This window comes from Octopus bimaculoides, chromosome 14 (assembly GCF_001194135.2).
Source record: "Octopus bimaculoides isolate UCB-OBI-ISO-001 chromosome 14, ASM119413v2, whole genome shotgun sequence".
NCBI lineage: Eukaryota > Metazoa > Mollusca > Cephalopoda > Octopoda > Octopodidae > Octopus > Octopus bimaculoides.
In genome coordinates, this window is record NC_068994.1 from 59,204,786 (window position 1) to 59,227,294 (window position 22,509).

General features: G+C 35.5%; 2 protein-coding genes across 3 annotated transcripts in view; one reads left to right on the forward strand and one right to left on the reverse strand.

Moving 5' to 3' along the window:
- Positions 1-13,986, reverse strand: part of LOC106875541 (uncharacterized) — a 16,643-nt gene extending 2,657 nt beyond the window's left edge. The window contains exons 1-13 of one of the 2 annotated variants that reach the window (XR_001410134.2): positions 13,341-13,978; positions 9,499-9,677; positions 8,379-8,426; positions 8,076-8,115; positions 7,449-7,470; positions 6,862-6,926; positions 5,670-5,924; positions 4,370-4,450; positions 3,320-3,480; positions 2,605-2,704; positions 2,105-2,257; positions 1,259-1,358; positions 396-464 (exon numbers count right to left, since the gene is read on the reverse strand). Coding sequence is in view for 1 of the 2 variants with exons in the window: in XM_014923738.2 (XP_014779224.2) it covers positions 396-499; positions 1,259-1,358; positions 2,105-2,257; positions 2,605-2,704; positions 3,320-3,480; positions 4,370-4,450; positions 5,670-5,924; positions 6,862-6,926; positions 7,449-7,470; positions 8,076-8,115; positions 8,379-8,426; positions 9,499-9,677; positions 13,341-13,379 (1,347 nt within the window). In the remaining variant the exon portion in view is untranslated. Of the gene's footprint in view, positions 1-395; positions 500-1,258; positions 1,359-2,104; positions 2,258-2,604; positions 2,705-3,319; positions 3,481-4,369; positions 4,451-5,669; positions 5,925-6,861; positions 6,927-7,448; positions 7,471-8,075; positions 8,116-8,378; positions 8,427-9,498; positions 9,678-13,340 lie in introns of both variants that reach the window. The other variant, XM_014923738.2, reaches the window with a different exon arrangement.
- Positions 13,987-16,391: 2,405 nt separating this feature from the next.
- Positions 16,392-22,509, forward strand: part of LOC106875539 (cell division cycle protein 23 homolog) — a 13,147-nt gene continuing 7,029 nt past the window's right edge. The window contains exons 1-6 of the mRNA XM_014923736.2: positions 16,392-16,521; positions 18,687-18,759; positions 19,223-19,415; positions 20,098-20,206; positions 20,747-20,879; positions 21,483-21,733. Coding sequence (XP_014779222.1) covers positions 16,421-16,521; positions 18,687-18,759; positions 19,223-19,415; positions 20,098-20,206; positions 20,747-20,879; positions 21,483-21,733 — 860 coding nt within the window. The 5' untranslated portion in view covers positions 16,392-16,420. The remainder of the gene's footprint in view (positions 16,522-18,686; positions 18,760-19,222; positions 19,416-20,097; positions 20,207-20,746; positions 20,880-21,482; positions 21,734-22,509) is intronic.

The following is a 22,509-nucleotide window of genomic DNA, read 5'->3' on the forward strand; positions in this document are numbered from 1 at the left end:
ACACACACACACATATATACATGTATAATAATATATACATACGTACATACATACATATATGTATGTATGCAAAATGTTTGCAAGCCGAAACTGATTTTCTCCGAAGAAATTCAAGAGAAGGATCTGCACTGAGTGGAAGCTAGACAAAGACTGACACTCTCCTCCCACTGATACTCCCAGCTGACCACCAAAATCATTGTTGCTGATTTGTGAGTTTGTGACTCAAGAAACCATTGATCACCTGAGACATCTTTTTTTTTTTTAGAAAAATTGTTTATAATAAAAGGCATAAACCAAGATTCCACTGTATTAGAATAGAATCATGGATAGTCTCAGACAGTTTATGATGAAACGGTTTAAACAAAGGAAGCGGAATGCTTTAACATGTTGCTTACCTGAGTCATGCAATATATCTCAGTCTTCATTTCCATCATGTTTGGAATGTCGTTCAAGCATTTATTCAGCTGGTGGAGGATATGAAAAGATTTTATCATTGAATCTGAAATATTAAATTAGGGACAACTTGAATTGTGATGGTAATTGCAAAGAAAAAGGATTCTCTTAACTGGGAAAATATAATACAGGAAATAAAAGAATATGTTAGGAACTAAAAGAGATGCTGAAGGATGTTCAGTAATCTATAGTTTTTGATCTGTAGAAAATAGAAATTCAACAAAATGTCAAATTGTGGAATAGATTGATTCATGGGGAAATATATTGAACACTGCAATGTGCTGGAGCAAGTGTGGTGCATCCAAGCAGTTGCAGCATCCCTAACACTCTATACAATAAACTCTGGTTAGCAAGATAAAATGAGTCATTGTTGTCGTCGCAGCCCTCATTTCTTTCAGAGCTGCTAACAATTACTATTAGGTTGTTGTTTTCTTTCTCTAGCTAAGAGAGAAATTTCAAGTTTTAGAATATTTTGTTATTATCACCATCGATCTGAATTATCTCAATAAGAGATTACTCAATGCTCTCACATTTCTTTTTCGAATCTCAAACTGCAACAACTTGTTGGGATTCCCTTCTTGGTACAGATTTGGGGCAAGGGGGAGAGTTGATTTCATTGACCCCCCTCCCCCCAGTGCTCAACTGGTACTTATTTTATTTACCCTGAAAGGATAAAAGGCAAAATTGACCTCAGCAGAATTTGAACTCAGAACATAAAGATGGACAAAATGCTGCTAAGCCTAGCATGGCAACAATTCTGCCATCTCTGTGCCTTAAAGTGTAGAAAGATATTAAAAACTCCTACCAATTGCTTCAGGATTTGTTTGTTCAGATTTGATGATGACATGTAAAAATGTTGCAGCATTCAAAAAGAATTTTAACAGGATCTCTTGTAGCATTTCAATCTGAAAATAAGAAGGAATCTTGTTGGCAAACCGATTTTTCTTGTATATATAAAGCTGAGCCTCTCACTCTACTGTAGAAAGGGAGGTTAGTCTTGTAGACTACATGATAACCTCATTAGTGCTGGTGTCGTGAAAAAAAGCACCCAGTGCACTCTGTAGAGTGGTTGGTATGAGGAGACCTTTGAAGCACAATAAAAGTCCCCTGATCTGTTAGATCATGTCAAACCATGCAGCCCGTTGCCAGCATGAAAGACACACGTTAAAAAATGATGGTTTCTAAGTAAAGAATGAAGTCAAGCATTTCATAGAAAGGGGGAGAAAATTAAATTAACTCTAGGATAGGGTTGAAAGTATTTTTTATCAACTCCAGGAGGATGAAAGGCAAAGTTAGCTTTGATAGGATTTGAACTCAGAACATAAATGAATACAACTACAAGACATTCTGCCCAATGTTCTACTGATTCTGTTCATATAAATAATAAGAATAGGTACAAGATTATAGAAACTTGTAACAGTATATTACAAAAATACTGTAGAAAGTATTTAGAGAAACATTCTTTGATACTGCATGCTGATATAATCTGTCATACAATTGGAATCTACAGACTTGTAGAATAACATCATAAAACATCCAAGTATTTCTAAGAAATACCAGTTTTGAAAGTTTTAAACAAAGATGGCAGACTTCAGATTTATCAACAAAAAAAAAAAAAGAAACCCAGAAAAGAACTGGGAGAAAATCTTACTTCTTTTTGAGTGGCAGTCAAATTTTTTTTGTCCTCAGGAAATGTTGACCAGATAGTCTGGAGGGTGTGATGTATGTGTTTAATCTTGGAGAATTTTTGATCAAAATATTTCACAAGTAAATCAAGGTAAACAATGAGCCTAAATAGGAAACCCTGTATATATATAAAAAAAATAAAACAAATCCCTTAAAAATTTTGCAATGTTTTATAGATTAACACAATTTGATAGAATATAGATTTTAGGAAATATATTTTAAAAACCTATCATAGTTGCATTTGTTTGGTATGTGGATAGAAATGTGACTGTATAAAACAAACACTTTGTAAAAGAGTTTGTTTGATTATTTAACAAGACAAAACCTAATTATATTCACTCTTAGATTATTTCTTTAAAAGTAGAATTTGTTACAAAGAAGAGTCAACAGGTTTTGTATCACTTCTGCAAGTTTAGAATTCAAGACGAAAGGTGGAGAGAATAAAGAGCCAAGAAATCCACTCACCACACCGTAACGAAGACCAAACTCTTCCAGGATGTAAGCAGAATAGTTGGAATATACATACGGCTGATTCCCGGTCGCTTCCAGGCATTTTTTATCGTAACTTAGGATTGGAAGAAAAAGAAATAACAACATCAACAATAACAACAACAAAAACAACAACAACAACAGCAGCAGCAGCAACAACAACAACAACAATAATAATAAACAACTAAGCCAATTTAAAGTGGGAAATAGAAAGGTTGTGGTCAATGAAGAAAGCAGACGTGATACCAATAGTAATTGGTGCACTTGGAAGCATCAGCACTCAGCTACCAACATGGCTGAAAAAGATCGGTGCAAGTGTGAAGGTAGAACACCTACAAAAATCAGAATTGCTTGGAACTGCAAGAATTCTTGGCAGGGTTCTTGAAGCATGACCAGTAAACAGGTGCCACCTTAGTCTGCTGGCTGTGGACAAGCTGACATTTTCCATCATGTCCAGCAAATTAAGCTGTGAGGTTTCATACAAAAACAACAACAACAGCAGCAGCAACAGCAGCAGCAGCAGCAGCAGCAGCAGCAGCAGCAACAACAACAACAACAACAACAACAACAACAACAACAACAACAACAACAACAACAACAACAACAACAACAACAACAACAACAACAACAACAACAATTATTATTATTATTATTATTAAAAAAAACATGCAAATATTTTCAACAAACTTACAGAAATAGCTTTTCAGACAAACATTGATAATGGTTGTGCATTTCACTCAATCTTAAAACAGAGTCGTCTTTGAATTTTGGAATATTGTTTCGACCAATCATTTGAAGTAAAAAACCAAGGAGTGACCTTTCTTCTTTTTTCCAATTCTCATAATTATTATTCTGAAGAAAAAAAGATATGTGAAACCATTTAACTGTAGAATGGTGTGTGAAACCATTTCACAAGAGAACGGTATGTGAATCTGTTTCACAATAGAATGGTATGTGAAGGTTTTTAGATTGACTTTATGAAGTCATAATAAAATCTTCCGTAATATATTATTTTGAAAGTTATCATCTCGCTTGAATTATTTTCTTATGCCAAAGTAATGTCGTCTCACCTTGCAACTTATGCTAAGACAAATGAGAAATAATAGTTTTGCAAAGATTTAACTAAATTAGGATTTCCTTAAAAAATCTGTACCAAAGTCACAAGTTGATAGCTTTTATCTTTGCCTTGTTTCAGTCATTGAACTGTGGCCAAGCTGGGGCACTGCCTTGAAGAGTTCAGTTGAATAAATTGACACCAGGGTTTTTTTTTTAAAGTCTGGTACTAATTTCTATCAATCACTTTTGCTGACTTGCTAAATTGTGGGAACATAAACAAACCAACACTAGTTGTCAAACAACACACTGCTTCTAAACATTTCAGAGATTAGCTTGCTTCATACCAAAAGCCTATTTAATCAGAGCTAACCAAAATCCTTCAGTATCACTATTCCAAACACAAAGGAACAAGGAAGTATTTGGTCCAAACATTTCAAACCCTGAGAATATGTTCCAGAAGAAATTTTTTAAATTTTAATTAAACTTTTTTGTTAATTAGCATTTAGATAAGTGTGTGTGTGTGTGTGTGTGTGTGTGTGTGTGTGAGTGAGAGGGGGTGTTCTAAATAAATATAAATTTGCTAAATATAAAAAAAAAGATGTACTAAGATTGTAAATAATAATTATATTAGATACAAAATTATAGTTTACCAGGATGATGATGATGATGACGATGATATACTCACAGTGAATTGCTCAGGTTGATAAAATGTATTGACATTGCGCTCAAGTAAACTGAGTCTTGTTCCTAAATCATCAGCAAGCAACTGAAGAAAGTAAAAAAAAACAAAAGTGAAACTAAATTAAAACATAAAAGTATACGCCCTCGATTGTTGGGAGTACTCTCTACATCTACACCTCTAACCCCTCCCCCTCTCAACTCCCCATTTCTGGCTTTCCTGTTGCCAGGGTTCCAACTCCTTTCCTAGTTCAGTCTACACACTTTAGGGTATGGAATACTGAATGTGCTCCCTATCTAAAGTTACCGTGCACCAGTCCAACCCCACCACCACCACCACCACCACCACCACCACACACACCAACTGTTCACACGGTGAAGTTGATTGGTTAAATGATCAGAGAAAGTGTAGGGTTATGAGGTGCCCCTACTCTTGTCTCATCAAGGGCAATTCAATGTGTGTAGAGAGTGGTGGGGGGACATGAGAAATTGCACCCAATGCACTCTGTAAATTGTTGGTGGCTGGAAGGGCATCTGGGGGTAGCAACCCAGCCAAATGGTATGTATGAGCACCAGTCTATAAGAACAGTGACTGTAAATGAGAAGTAACTCAGATCCTGACAACCAATCTAGCAGAGAAAACAGATGCAAAATTACGATGCTAACAGGCATGCATTTCAAAAAAAACAACTCAGAAGTTATCTCCAAATTAAATTAAATATTTAATCTTAATTACTATACATAGAATTTTATACATAGAATACAGATGCACAAAATCACAGAAGATGAAACAATACTTCCTGTTCTAAAGTGATTTAAATTAAAATCTACCATCTAAACTTCATATTAATTCAGTTCCAAACACTAACTTAATAGAGACAAAGTTATTTTACTCACTTTCTCCAATGCCCCCTCCCCTCTTGAAAGTTTTGTTTTTTTGTCTTGCAAGGTACTTGGTGACCCTGTCAGTGCAGGTGCCACTTAAAAGCACCCAATCCACACTATAAAGTGATTGGTGTTCAGAAGGTCGTCCAGCCGTAAAAACCTTGCCAAAACTGACCTCGCCTGTGCCACGTAAAAAGCACTAAGTCCACTCTGCTGAGTGGTTGGTATTAGGAAGGGCATCCAGTTGTAAAAATCCTGCCAAAATGGCTGCAGAGGTCTGGTGCAAGCTTCTGCCTGGCTGGCTTGTGAAACCGTCCCACCCATGCTAGCATGGAAGGCAGGCATTAAATGATGATGATGATAATGAAAGGCAGTTGTAGGTCAACAAGAAATAAGGTAACAAAAGGGTGAAGACAACTTACCAATTCTGGCTGTTTGGAATTCAATGAAGCAGTGTGTTCAGACATTTGAAAGCTAAAGGCACTTCGTAAGTAAGAGATCAGTTGCAGTGAGACCGTTTTCAAGTTGGTTTCTTCAGCAAAAACAGGTTGGAAAATCATAGAATATCTAAAACTGCTCTGACCATTGTCTAGAGAATTCTTTACAACGCCACTTATTGAAAGAACCAAAAAGGGATAGTTTGCACACAGAACAGCATATGTATAATTTAAAATCTCCTGAAATATAATTAAAATATTCAATAAAAACAAGATGGCAGTGTTTTTGTATTTTTTATTTGAATTAAATTAAATGAAAATAATGATTTCAGATTTTGGCACGAGGCCAGCAACGTTTTAGGGGAAAGGGTCAGTTGATATCATTGAGCCCCCACCCCTTCTCCCAGTGCTGAACTGGTGCTTATTTTATCAACCCCAAGAAGGATGAAAGGCTAAGTTGACCTTGGCAGAATTTGAACTCAAAATGAAAAGATGGCCAAAATGCTTAGCAGCATTTTGTCCAACATGCGAATGCTTCCGCCAGCTTACAGTCTTCATCTGAATAGAAATAATGCCACAGGTTTCAGTTATGCCTACATCTCTAAACAGATACCAGTTATAAACTAGGGTTGAGGAGTTCAAAACCTAAGCTGTTACTGACACCAGTTTTTTCCTTTTTAAATTAGAGAAAAACAAGTATGACATTTGGTAGGTTCCCTGTCAATGATGGGGTGGCTTGCTCTCAAGATCTCCGTTTATGGATTCAATGCAGGTTCAGTATGTGGTGTTTATGTCGCATGTAGATCTGCATGGTTAGGGAGAATTAGGCAAAAATGAAGGGTCAAGTCATTTGCATAAAAATGGGTGTTGTTGGGTGTGGCAGCAAGCAGGTTATTGAGTGTGAAGTAATGCCCTAAACTGCAGGGCTTAGGTGAAAACTTTTACAACAAGGGGCTACTCCTTACTTGGAGCTAAAGCAAATGTGATAAACATGGTTTATTAATTGGTCTTTTATACATAAGAATAGCATTTATTTTGGTGTTCATCATAGAATGTAAAGGAATGCATGTTAAATACAAATCCTTTTATGAAAACAAAACAAACCACGTACATATATGTCTATTGGCAACAAGAATTCCTGATTTTGCAATTATGAAGAGAAATATCAAAAGCATACCTGCTCTGTTCTGGGTGTCACAGCATTTTGAGTATTGTTTATTAATGGAGTGGTGAAATTTGAAGCTAGAAAATTAAATAAAAATTAAAATAAATTATATTCTTGGTTTACTTCTTTATCATACTTACATTGGGTATTTGTTTCAAAACCCATACAACATATTCATCATCATCGTTTAATGTCCGTTGTCCATGCTGGCATGGGTTGGACAGTTTGACCAGGGCTGGTAAGCTGGAAGGCTGCATCAGACTCCAGTCTGATTTGGCATGGTTTTTTATGGCTGGATGCCCTTCCTAATGCCAACCACTTCGAGAGTGTAATGGGTGGTTTTACGTGTATGTATGTATACCTTATACCTATCGGATCTACATATTAGCGTAAGATATAAACATCAACAAGGAAACCAAAAGTAATGATGTTTTATGAACAGAGTGCCTTGTATTGATGTAGACAAATCCTTGTTATTTGTACCCTTTGAGATACAATGAGACAGTTATTGGTAGACTGGAGCCAACAATGCTGTCTTTCAAATTGCAATATAAATAAATAAATAAGATGAATAAATAAAGGCATTTGTTGTGACTTACTTCTGTTTTTTTCTGGCTCTGGCTGAAATAGAAAAAAAAATGTATTCTTCAATTACAAGAAAATAGAAACTCATGAATCTGTTTCTTTACCAATTAATTCACAAAATCATTTAACAATAAAAAGTCAGTTATTGATGACAGATTTTTCTGTTATAAATCTAAGTAAAATTCATCAGAATTCTCTTTAACCAGACATCTTGTCCTCAATTTTTGTGATGCTGCTGAAAACTTTAACGTCAACTATTCTAAAGAGTGAAAACTTTAAAATGGTGGACACCAGAACCACCGAGGAGTCTGAAATAATTCCAAAAAATCAGCTTCTAGCAGTCCATATCTATATATTTTTTTTAAAAAGTAGCAATTCCCTCTTTCAATCATGAAAGGAATTTATGAAAGACTTTAACGGAATCTCTGTCTCGTTGTCGGAATCTGAGAGGGAGTTGGATTGGCAGAGCTGTATGTGTTGTGGGATAAAATGCCATTTGGTATTTCTTCCACTGTTTAACATTCTAGTTTCTAATTCTGTCTTTGTCAACTTTGCCTGCCATCCTTTCAGGTGGTGGCGGTGGTGGTGAAGATGATGATTGCATCAATATAATTTTTACATAAACTGAAAATAATACTTACTCTGTTTGCAGGCTGGATCAATTTGGGTGTTGGTTTAAATCTAAAATTATAACAACAAAATATAAGTCTATATTTTTTCTGTTTCACAGTGAAATAGTTTGCAATAAAAGGAGTGTATAGAAGTGCTAACAAGATTTTTAATAACATGTCATTTAACTAGAGCCGGGGTGGAAGGAACCAGCAGCCTTTTAGGCCATTCTGTGTGGCCTTTTGACAAATCCAAATTTTGCAGAACAAATCTTTGATTTTTATTAATAGAAAGAAGGAATTTATGCAACATGAATTAATTGAAGAAAGACTTACAGATACTTCTTGAAGTAGGAATGAATGTCTTCAAACATATTTCCATGCCTACAAAAATAAAACAAACAATATTTGTCATTTGGACAGATTTCAAAGGGAAATTCTTTGAATACTTCCAAGTTAGCAGTTTCTTTAGCAATTGACATACTTTTACTTCATGTTACCAAGAAATGTACATCACCTTTTTGTGAGTACACACACACATACAATCACACACACACACACACACACACACACACACACACACACACACACACACACACACACACACACACACACACACACAATCACACACACATACACACAATTAGTAATTGGTAGAAGTTACAGAGTTACAGAAGCAATTATTCAGATCATACCAATTAATAATAAGAATAATAATCTTTTCTACTATAGGCACAAGGCCTGGAATTTGGGGGCTGGAGGCTTGTCAATTACATCAACCCCAGTGCTCGACTGAAACTTACTTTATTGACCCCGAGAGGATGAAAGGAAAAGTCATAATAACTGATGTAAATGTGTGTTGGTTGGTCGCGCTTGGTTGATTTCTCCAGTCACACTTTACATCATAGAGAGAGAAAGGGATGGAGAGAGAGTGAAAAAGAGAGATACATAGAGTGGTACACATACTAGGCTTGATGGCAGGCAATGAGAAAAGGAATGATCCATGCAGTGAGTGAGAGAGAGAGAGAGAGAATCATAGAAGAGAGAAGGAGAAAGAAGAGGAGGGGGAGTAAATTACAGAAAAGTTATGAGAGGAATTATATAAATGGGAATTTTGTTTTATATTAAGGAATAAATATTTTTATTTTGATAATTGATATTCATTTCATCATTTTGTATAAGCACCAAAAAATATTGTCAATGTTACATTACAATTATTGTATGTCTGCCATATGTCTCGATATTACCCATGATGGCAAAAAGATTCTTCCACAGTTATCTGTCAAAATCATGAGTAAAATTTAGTATTTCCAATTTTGGTAAAGGGTCAACAATTTGAGGAGAGGAGCAAGTCAAAGTACTTAACTGGTGCTTACTTTATCAACCCCAAAATGATGAAAAGCAAAGATGATCTTGAACAACAACAACAATAATAAATCATTCTAGAACATCTTACCTCAAGAGTCCATACCCAAATGGTCTCAGCTGACTGGGTTGAAGACATGGTCTGTCTTGAAGTGATTTCCTTTCTTCACAATATTCATTTTCATCAGCTGCACACACCAAGTCAACTAAACACAATGGGTCTAATTTACCTCCAGTCTCTGTGTATCTAATTCCAGTGCAGCCGGCTGGCTAGATATGACCAGGGAGAAAATATGGAGTGAATTGGAATAATATTGCAATACGAGGAAACTGACCATTCAATAATTAATAAGATAAAAATGATAACTGGACAGGCCAACCAAACAATTATAAATTCAATTCAGTTTAAATATTTTATACAAACAACACATCTCATAAATTTAATAACCCTTAGGTGTATTTTACACCTAGTTAAATTGTTATACACACACACACATATATATATAAATATGTATATATTTGTGTGTGTGTCTATGTTTGTACCCTAGCCATCGCTTGACAATTGATGGTTTGACAAAAAAGAGACCGATAGAATAAGTACTAGGCTTACAAAGAATAAGTCCTGGGGTCAATTTCTTTGACTAACATGCTGGAGCACCCTTTAAGGTGGTGCTCCAGCATGGCTGCAGTCAAATGACTGAAACAAGTAAAAGAATAACAGAAAAAAATCCATTCCTAAAATATCAAATTATGCATTAGAATGATAAATAGAGTAATTATACAAGCTAACGAGACAGCTTTCATGAGAAATATTATTTTAATTATATTTCGCACATTACATACTACTAATTGTCAATGATTATTTTGTTAACAAACAGAAGAAAATAGTTTATATTGTAATCATGCAGACTGCTGTTTTGTTTGTTTATTCTTTTATTGGTTCCAGGCAAATTCTGTGGCCATTGCTGACAATAATTTGATTGGTTGAAAACTTGAGGCTTTTCAGACACTCCACAATCATAATAAATTCCTTCAGTACTAATAAACTGAATGTTCTTATTCACTAATTCTACTTTTTATCAAATCTATATAGCAGCCATGTTTCTCTGTCCATTGATCATACGCTGTCTTCAGATCAATACAATTTTTCAAGTTATTTACTGAGAAAAACAAAACACAGAACAATGAGTTTATTCATTTTACTCATTGAATTCATAAATACAAGGCATAGAAAAATAAGGTTGGCATTTTATTTTTCATCAAAGTTTCTTCCCCACACTCTGTACATCGTAATTTGACATCTGCTTTCCTGAAAAAAAAATGGCTATGAAAATTTCACTCTGAAATACAATAATTGACTGTAATAAAAGGAAAAAGACCAACCAAGACAGGGAGACTGGAAGAAGAAAGAGAAAAACAATAAAAATCATCATCATCATCATCACAGATTTTAAAAAACCTTCAGTTAGTAAAACAGTTAAATCTGATGTAAACGTTTTTGAAGTTTTTGTTTGTTTTTGTTTTTAAAATGCAGTTCTTTTTTTGAGTGGTAAACTATTTCACAAGCATCTTCAATTTGTAGAACTGTCATTTCTGCTGCTTTTTAAGATCAAAAGATCATTTTCCACTTTAATATTTGTTGATATACAGTAATTGGGAAATTTTTAAAAAGGGCAAACATTCCTCATCCAATAGAAATAATTCCCTGAAACTTATCATTTACCACTTTGTTAATGTATAAGGAAGTTTTAGTTAAGATATTTCACTAAACTGTTCTATTAATATGGTAGACAAAATTATTATAAAAGAAAAAGAAATTTGTTTTAACACTCAGTGCCTGCTATAAATATTAACATATGCTAATATTCACAAATGTGAGAGATTTTGTCATAACAGACGAAGTGTCCAGTACTGAAGAGAGGCAGAAATAGCCCGAAACCAGGTTGTTCTGCTGGTCCTGTCGCTAGAAGGTGGTAGGGGTTCGCTCCCCTGCTCGCAATATCTCAGATGCAGCTATGCATCGTTAACCAGCGAGAGATGTTCTCTTGAGGTTAAAAAATAGCAGTAGCATCCGTTTGAACGGACAGCCATGTTGAAGTAGCTACGAACATTACTTATATATATGTGGGGCTTCTTTCAGTTTCTGTCAACCAAATCCACTCATAAGGCTTTGGTCAACCCAAGCAGAAGACACATGCCCAAGGTGGGACTGAACCCAGATTCGTGTGGTTGGGAAGGAAACTTCTTACCACACAGCTATGCCTCTGCCTATGTATGTATATAAAAGATAGCATTTTAGATGGACAAACAATTGAAATTTAAAGTTTATCTATTGTATTGTCAACCAGGTAACAGGTATCGTAATGATAAAAATTGAACAATAACTGAGTGATTAATTATCTTGTGTGTGTGTGTGTGTGTGTGTGTGTGTGTGTGTGTGGACGCGAGTGTGTGCGTGTTTGAGAAAGCTAAAATTATCAAAACAGGAAACATTTCATGGATAAGGAAGGGCAGTGTTCACTGGCAGTCAGGGTGTAATCTTTATATAAAATTAGCATAATTAGTGCATTTTAATTGAAGCTTAGTCATTTAGAATAAATTATTGCAGATGTTATTAAAATATAGTTGGAAAATATTAGAATATCATTTCATAACATTTCGAAAATGCGCAGAGAACTTCCCCCAATATAGTCCAGTGTTAACCAGTTCTTCCCCATAACAACATCCGACCATATCTCTCGCTAATGACTTTCCAGAAATCGACCAACCTGGGCTACAAAGCTCTACCTCGTTCAGGCTTTTCTCCGATCGATTACCACTTTCTCAAGGATTTTGACCATCTTTTTTCAAAAAGTCTTTAATAACCAAGAAGAAGCACAAAACGATTTCCAAGAATTCATTAGTAAATGCTGGTTCCTTGTTTAGCAAGAATGTTTAAATTATTTCAGTTTGTAAACTTTATTATTACAGGCTGATGTTTACGAACCGCGATTGTTTTTCCCACCGATCACCTGTCAATTAACAGTCGCAAACTTCGGTTTGTATTGGATATATCAGATGAATGGATTGTAATTTCATGAGAAATTCATTTTTCCTTTTACGCAGAATAACCAAGTATAATAATGCAAACTTTAACGCAGGAACTTTCAGTTTTCACGGAGGAACCCAAAAACTGAAACAGTTATTTCTTAGATCGGGAAGAGAAGAGTTTTTTAAATGTTAACAATAACAGACTGTATTTATATGAAATGTTTGCATATCTGTGAGTGATTAAAAATTATTATGGTTAAGTAAACATTAAACATTACTTTATAACAATCGGCAACAAAGACTGGAAGAGAGAAACAGCCAGGGTGAATCACAGAAATTAAGATTTAAAAAAAGAAGAAATAACCACAAACAATGGTTTTTTTTAAACATCGAATTCACATGAAATAAAATGAAATACTCGAGGAAATTAGAATCTTTTGGATTGTTTAGAAGAAACAGATTAAGAAATAATATTTAAAAGAATATCTCCGTTTTCCACCCCACTTAAAAGAAAGAATAATTTAATGAGGAATTTAATAAGATATTAGATTACTAAATATGTAAACAAAACCCAAACTGAAATAAAATAAATATCAAAATTTTTATAACGCTAATAGTTGCTTTTATTTTGTTTTATGAGGATCAAAGTAGGAAGGGCCCCAAGTCACCCTTGCATTTCGTGACCCTTTCAGGGCCAAAGAGATTGGTGAGACGAAGACGTACGCACTTGTTATACTAAGTATACTAAGCGGTACTAATTAAAACTACTGCATTATATATGTGTGTGTGTGTGTACACACAAACACATGCATATCTATACAGACATGCATTTATAGGGTTAAACCTAAAGGAACGAAGTGATCGTCCAGCAGACGATGTTTTTGTTTTGAAAAAGTAACTTACCAAATAATAGGAGAAAGAAACTTCCTCAACTTCTTCCATTGTTGTATATAGGTTCCCGGCGTATTTTCTCTTACAATAAATATTTGTCTGATACGTGAATAAGGTGTGTTTCTTGTTTGTCCGTGCATAATGAGTTGTGGACGAAAGCAGCAAACAAAACTGTCAGAGAAGATAAGCAAAAAGTTGTGATTGAGGTCGCCATTTTACTTAATCTCCACATGACTTGAGTCAGATGACTTGAATGATATCATATTAGTTTTAAGGCCACAAATGTGGGTCAGCTTTTATTAAGCTGCAATAATCAGTCAAAAAATATATATTTTTGCGATTATCAACGAAGGATGTGGTTATTTTTAGTCATACCTTTCAGTAGCATGGTTAAATGAATCACATTTTTATGTTATGCAATTTATGTTGCCGGTGATGTATTACTTGTTTCCAAACTTTTCTGTTGGTCCCTAACTTGTTAGTAACTGCTTTTTCGGGGTATATTATCAACGAAAATACTATCACCTATAAATAAATTGTACCGTCAGGAAAACTTATTTGGGTCTTATATCCAAATAAAAGTGATACCATCAAGATGTAAACCAAAAATATCTTGAAATGTGAGACACAATGTCCAGCATTTGAAATGGTAGAATAGCAATGGGCTTAATATTCAAACAAATACAAAAGAATTATACACGGAGAAAAAAAATTAGATACGATATACTGCAAGTCGTTTTTTGGACTGTTGCAGAGACAAAAATTCTTTCATTGTTTTAACATTTAGAAACCTGCTGGATCGGCTTCTGGTACGCTTTTGATCAGTTGTCAGAAAACGTGTGCAGAATATTCTCAACTCTCTCACGGATATGCTAATGGCAATGGCTATTTCATTTATAGTCAGTCGCCTATCATCCATCACTATGTGGTGAACATGATCAATATTTTCCTCAGTGGTGGCAGTTACAGGACATCAAGACCTTGGGTTATCTTCAAGACTCTCTCTTTCCCTCTTAAATTCAGCTTCTCACTTTTTTTACTATTGATAGGGCTGGAGCGGCATCCCCTAATCTAGCAACCATGTCAGAATGCGTGTCCTTGGGACTAAACCCTTTTTTTCTACGGGTACTTGATAACATCACGAAGCCAAATTTTGTCCATTTTCAAGCGATGTTGCTACTATTACTTTTGAAGTCTTCTTTAAACAGTGAGATGTCAGTCTACCTGAACAGAAGCAATGCATTTGTTAATAAGAAGGGTTGAAATTAATGCATGCATGTTGGCACAGCTCTAGCATCGCCACTTCATAGTCAACCTATGTATCTTTCAGTCCACTCTCGTAAATTTATTAATGGACCAGAGGTGACTCTCATCAATTTCACTCTCAAAGAATCTTTCTAATTTCTTTGATCGACTTATTTTATAACAGAAAAGATTTAAAAGCAGGAGATATTAGTGAGTTTAAATTGTGTGAAATGATTAAGAACCTTCCGTAGTAGTAACACCATCTTCAGTTCTACATTTTACTTTGGCAAAAATATGTTAGTTCCTTCGATTAATGCTCTCCTTGAAATAATTTCTTTTTTATTGAGTTCACGTGTTTGTGCATCATTAATACCACAATGACGAACGTTTCCACGTTAAAAGTGGCACTTCACATTCATCGTTGCCCTGTTTGCTCTGCGACTCTACAAGTGATTTTATACTCATGTTTGAGCATTTTATCCATGGCGTATACTGGATTATTTTACCTGTGGAAACTACCACAGATCGTAAATTCAATGCTTACAATTTATGGCAACAGGTGACAAACCCATAGCAGAAACTAAAATTAATTACTTTAACAGCTGCCAGCCACTGTTCACCCTAAGTTATCAAAAGAATATTTCGAAAGTAGCTATATTACGGGTGCGAGTGAAAAGATACCTCAAGTACCAGAGCGAAAAATGCTCGAGAGTAGGAAAAAAAAGCCACAAGGGAAAAATGGTATATTTTCATAATTCTCAGAATGGCTGTAATTGTGCTAAAATACAAGAAAAATTATAGCAATTCCTGCAATTAAAGAATAAAGAATGTCAATGGCATAATAGGCGAACAAAAGAACCCCTCTTGCATCCAGCGTTTCTTCTGAATTTTGCTGAGTGCAGAAATTTGCTTTAGTGCAAATTTTGTTTTTCTCTACAAAGTATAAAGCGCATTCAAGCAAGTATCCATATTGAGAAAAAATATTCAATTTCATCACGAGAAATTTGTGCGCGCCAACGACAAGCCGTGTGCGCGCGCACAAGCGCACAGCCCAGCAACAGCACCTGGTCCATCTGGAATCGTCCAAATGTAACGAGTGATTTTACAACGATAATTAAACCAGATCTTCATGGTTTCTGCTTCAATCAATCTTTTTCTCTTTCTCACACATACGCTTTTACCCTCACTTTCTCTCCCCTCCCTTTATCTTTCCCCTACTCTTCTCCCCCCCCTCTGTCTACCTTACGTCTATCTCTCTCTTCCTACTCTTTCTTCCCTCTCACCCCCTCGCTTATCTTTCTCCTCCTCACCTCATCCCCCGGTTTTTCATAGACAAAAGAGTGGAAGGTGAAATCTCACATATCCGAAGAATTCTCAAAATTACTTCTGGATAAAGATTACCAGACCTTAATTGGGAGACACATGTCTTGGGAAACTACATGATATATGCCAAGCATGTGTGCGTGCGCGCGCGAGTGTGTGCATTCACACACACACACACATATATATCTAATATAATAAATGTGAAAACTAATTTCTGTGTGTCGGTGTGTCACACTTTGATCGGTGTATTGATGAATACTGTTAATTATTTGGAAACTATTTTTCAATTTTAATGAAATTCAATATGTACTCAATGCATGAAGTGTCATTGTTGGGCCCAATCAAGAACCCTTCGTAGGAGCGGGTGGCTCTGAAGCTAGGGTATATAATCTATGTATATATCTGAGCGTGTGTTTATAGCACGAGGACTTCGCCAGTCCATCCACGCCTTCACAAAAGAGTGACCGACTCTAATAAATTGTGCAAGTTTCCCTCGTTGGAATTATCTCCCCTTCGCGAGAGAGATGGCGGATATTTCAAGTTTAGATCTTTGTCAAGTGAAAGAAGAATTGATTCAGGCCAACTGGCAATGCAACATTCGGGGTTTGACTCATGGGGCCACCAGGTAAGGCTCAGCATCGATTTTACACAAATGTAAACATTATTATCACTAGAAGAGTTTCAGTTTTGCTTAATTGACATTTTTGAAATAGATCGGTGGGAATCACGAAAACCGTGTTAACAGCAGAAAAGAGGGTGCGAACACCAAAACCTTAATTATTGATAATTATATCGGATTAATTAATTATTTTGGATCTTTTTTTTCTTTTCTTTTCACTTGTATTATGCTCTGTCTTTCAAACCCCAATAAAGACAGGTCTCTAAGTAAGAAACAAGCTTCTTTCGCAGGACCTAGACAAGGCATTGACCAGGTTTTGAATTCTGCGCGGATTAGAATCACAGAACTTTTAAATATTAGTCGATGTTTTTCGCTGTCGAAATATAAGTACTTTAAGTCATGTGACAATTTAAATTGGTATCAAATATTCAATTTTGGCGACCGCAGAAAGAATTCTTTTCGTGAAGGGTGCAAATTCTGTGGGTGCATCATCAACATTGTCGGTTCGTGTATTTTAAATTAGTATTAAAAGAAAATGAAACGTGTCAGAGATCGATAAGAATTTTATCGAACTGAAATATGTCCTTCTGCTCTTATAAACTTCTACTTTGATTACAAGTTTTTAGAAAACTTGTAGGTCTTTCCTAAAAAGTCGTTTAAGTTGCTTTTATCTAACCATCATTTAGTCTTTTCAAACCAAAATCAGAATTCTTTCATTAGAATAATATCCCAAATCTTTTAAAATTCTACTTTATTTTTTCTAATTAACTCATCTAGTTGATAATATACAGAATAAAGTACACCTTGATGCTATTTTTATTTACGTTTAATGAGACTCACCTATTACTTCCAATATTCCAACTGTTACATAAACATTTGAAACATTAACAGAACTTTCTGATTTCTCATTACTATTATTGCTGGTGTTTCTTTGTGCTGTATTATTATTATTATTATTAAATAAATAAATTATCATTATATTGAACTCAAGTACTACCATAGTTGACTTTGCTTTCATCCTTTCGCAGTCAATAAAATAAAGTACGTCAAGTACTGGAGTGGATGTGATCGACTTGCCCCTGCCCTCAAAATTACTGGCCTTGTAGTAAAATTAGAAAGAATTTGGAGTTGTTAAGTACCAGTCATGTATTGGAGCAATGTAATTGCCTAACCCCCACCCCACTAAAATTACTGGCTTTGTGCCAAAATGTGAAACATTACTTTTATTATTTTCGTTGCTGGGTTTGCAGGAAAGGGCAGCGTTTATGAACTTTACAGTCCCTCCAAAACGGTTGAGTTTGATGTTAATGTTGTTAAGATTGTTGCAGGTCAACACTTGCAGTAGAGACAGGAATAGAGAGATTTCAGTGGGATGGTGTCTGGGGGAAGAATGAAGGGGTGTTTTGTTTTATAAAGGCTGGACATGGTGGTGGAGGGGGGATAGGCCATAAATGTATAGAAGGAAGAGAGTTGCAGACAAAAATGAATCCTGGGGTATGTTGAAGTTGACTGAGAGTCAGAAAGAAAGCTCCATCAATGCATGCTGTGATGGTGTAATCTGATGAGATGCTACCAATCCGAGAGATGAGGGGAGCTCCTAAGCAGGAGGTTTTCATGGAAGATTCACATCATCACCGTCATCACTTAAATGTCTGTTTTCCAAGCTGGTGTGGTTTGGATGATCCAACAGGAACCAGCAAGAGCACAGAGCTGCACCAAGAGGTTCCAATTGTCTGCTTTGGCATGGTGTTCTGTGGTTGGAAGCCCTTCCTAACACCAGCCACTTTACAGATTGTACTGGTTGCTTTTCATGTGGCCCCAGTATGGGTGCTTTACACACGAGGGCCTTTTACATGGCACTGACAATCGTAACATTTACATATTTAGGGCCACACTGTACTGAATCGTTTGTTCTTTCGTTTTTTTTGTTTTTTTTTAAATAAAATAATCGAAGAAGAAGAGGCAATGATCCCTGTTTTATAAGGATCTCTTATATAGGTGGGACTTGATGTGGTTTGTGTTCAGTTTGAACATTTGTTGGTTGTTGGGATGGTGGTGGTGGTGGGGGAGAGGGATTATGTTTATGTTGTTGTTGTTTAATAGCATTATTTCTTCTTTTTTGTTTTGATTGTTACTTATTTTTGCATATTTTAAATGAAATATATTTTCAGACTTGCTGAATTAGCTTACTGCTTAAAGACAAGTCACGATTCAGGAGGACATATTCCATCTTTTTCCCAACCCGTAAGTAATAATGTCTGAAGTTCAATAACATCACAATCAAAAGACGAATTGATAATGTTCAGTTTGTTTGTGTGTCATAATAAAAGGAAAAAGTTTTTCCTTCTCGAACCATACCAGGCTCTACTCTGTCCTACCATATTCCCACTCAGTCAAAAGTGTCCGCTTGTCTTTCGAGTTAGATGACAAAGCCCCTGGTGCCCATGGCATGAAACAGCAGCTTCCACCGCAGCTGTTGAGCCCATGCCAAGACTTGGACACTATTGCAAGACATGACCCTCCCTACTTGTTGGATCCTCTTGAACCATCCAGCATGTAGAGTGGATTTTAAATCGTGATGATTTTTATATGCCTCTGACCCTAGATTTTACCTGAATTTTTATATTTGTGTGATTTCCTTTGTGTGTTTGTATACTTTCTCAATTGAATTCTGTTTTATATACTTCCATCTTTCTTCTGTTTATAGTTTGAGAATTTACAAAAGGAATACTGTGTTTATTCATTAGCCAAGAGTTACTTTGACCTTAAAGAATATCTTCGTGCTGTGCATTTCTTGGAGCAGTCTGAACTTCAGAGCAATGTAACCTACTTTCTCTACATGTACTCTAGATATCTAGCAGAAGAGAAAAGAAGATCATATAATATGACTGATTCTTTCAGTAAGTAAACAAAATTTGTTACTTTTGCCATATTTACTAAAACCTATTCCAGTAATAAAGACCAGTGAATGTTGTGTTTGGGTTAAGGTTTATCTGAGTCATTTACTTGAAGCAGAATTAAAATGTTGTTAATGAGTGTAACTGTCATATAAGCAGGGTTGTCTGTTTTCAATCCTTCATGAAAACCTAGCTGGCCATGGGTCAATATTACCACACCTGGAACAGGTGAGCACTAGCCACAGAAACAGCATCTCTCATGCTCTCTCCCTCCCACTGAGGTAACCTTGTATCTCCTCTATTGTAAGACTCCTGTTTCTGCTCCCTCTTTCATACTCTATCCTCTCATCACCTGGCACAAAACCACCTCCTTCAATACCCCGCCCTCTCAAAGGATCTTTGTCTTGAATGTTACTTGGTGATGGTGCCACATAAAAAGCACCCACTTCATTCTATAAAGTTGGCATTAAGAAGGGCATCCAGCCATAATAACCATGCCAAAGCAGACAATGGAACTTGGGGCAGCTCTCTGGCCTTGCCAGCCCTGGTCAAACCATCCAACCCATGCTAGCATGGACAACGGATGATGATGATTTCCTGTGTATGTGTGTGTACTGAGTTTGTAAGTGAATCCCTAATTTGACGAATGGAAGTCTCATTTAGGAATGCTGTATTGTTCTTTCAGCAAGTATGACCTCAGTTATAAACGATGATTTAGCGAGAGTGAAGATTCTAAAAACAGAGTTATCAGAAAAGCATCAAAAGAAAGAACTTGATGGATTTTGTTTATATTTGTAAGTTTTTTTGGAATTTTTTGTATTTCTAATACACTTTGTTCGATTGCTTTAAATGCACAAACACATTTGTAAGGAAGTTATTTTGTATTTGCTGTATAAAATAGAATTTCTTTTACTGAGCTTCTAAAATATGCTTAACAAGCATTTTAGATTTCATTAGCTTGGATAACTGAGTGGGCATATTTTGAGAATAACTAACTGTAGAATGGTTGGCATTAGGAATGGCATGTAACCATTAGAATCATACCAAAGCAAACACTGGAGCTTTATTGTTATCCTCCAACTTGTCGGTTCGTGTTGAACTGCCCAGGCCATACTACTACTACTACTACTATGGATAATGGACATTGATTGATGATGATGATGATTTTTACTGAGTAACCAATATTTTAAACTGAACAAAACAACGAAAGAAATGCAAAGATCCTTGTCTAAAATAACTTGTTGCTGGTTTTACATGGTACAAATGTATTTAAAAAACAGACCATTTAAGGCCATTGCAATCAAACCTAGCTTGATATTTTGTTTACTTTGTAGGTATGGTGTTGTTCTGAAGAAGTTAGATTTACTCAAAGAAGCTACCAATGTTTTATTGGAATCTGTCCACAAAGAACCACTCCATTGGGGTGCTTGGCAAGAACTTAACACTTTAATTCCAGACAAAGAGACTGTAAGTTAAATTATGTTGCTACTGTTGTTTCTTCTTCTTCTTCTCCTTCTTCTTCTTCTTCTAATAATAATAATAATAATGCTGCTTTCACTATCACTTGTTATTGTTGGATTTCTGAAATACTCAAAATATTCAAAATCTCCTGAACTAGTTACATATTCAGTGAAACTGTTAAAATAGATTTGCTTTGCTTTCAGGTTAAACTGAGTTAGGGTCTGTGACTTGTGAAGAACATTTGTGTCTGTTGTTAGAATGTGGCTTTTAGAAATTTGAAACTAACAACAAAATATAAGAGAATCAAGACTTTTTGATATATTTTAAACCAATCTATAATATTTCTTTGTAGATAATAATATTTGTTGGTAATTATAGATGTTACTTTCATAAATGAGATCTCTTAAATTGAACCAACAATTAGACTGGTGAATATTTTATTTGGACCAGTTGTAGCTGGAGTTATATCTGCTATTTCTCATATTAAACTTTTTCATATGAAATATTTTCCAAAACTATTTTAGCTAAATATTCTATTACAAAACTGCTGTTTATTCCATTGTTTTTTTTTTCTTACCCTTGTATTTAAATTTCCTTTCTATATCCCAGCTTCAATCATTGACATTACCAAACCATTGGATAAAACACTTATTTCTTGCACACATGTACTCAGAACTACAACACACAGATGAAGCTTTACAAATCTACCAGTCTTTCATTGATAACGGATTTGCCGACTGCACTTACATTCAAGCACAAATGGCTATTGCTCACGACAACAGTCGAAGTAGGTCATTCAGTAAAAACTTTATTTTGGCTCAAATAATAATAATTATTAATTTTAATGTTTTAACTCTGTTGTAAGATTATAAAGATTAATTAAGTTTAATAAGTAGTTTAAATACGACCAGTAAAATCACAAGATTCTAGTCAAACTCCTAATAACTATGCTATCTAAATGTACATAGACACTTGCAAACTTACCTGCAAAAAATGTCTCAGGTCATTTCAGATCTACCTGGGACAAGTCTGCAAAACTTTGTATGGGGTCAAATCAAACTGCTTTTTTAATAATAATAATAATTATATATAAAGTGGCTGACATTAGGAAGGGCATCCAGCTGCAGAAACCTTTCCACAACTGACAGTAGAGCTTGACACAGTCCTCTGGCTTAGCAGCTGCTGTCAAACTGTCCAACCCATGCCAGCATGAAAAAACAGACGTTAAATGATGATGAGTAAGAGGAGGCACAGACAAGGCTGTGTAATGAAGAAGTCTGCTTCCCAACCACATGGTTTTGAGTTCAGTTCCCACAATGTGGTACCTTGGGCCTGCAGCTGACTTAAGCCCAATCCGTGTGTGTGTGTGTGTGTGTGTGTGTGTGTGAGATAGTGACTGTCTTTTTGCCTTGACATCATCTGATTGTTATAAACAAGTATTCCAATCAAAGAAGCAGTCCCTTGTCTTCAGTCTTATGTGAAAAACATGTCTATTCTTGGGGAAATATTACCTTGCTTGGAAACCGGTTAGGGTTGGCACAAGAAAACCCACCACAATGAATTTTGTCTGACCCCAAAAAGACATCCATTTACAAACATATTTAGAGATTCTTGTTATGATACACATTCTTAGAAG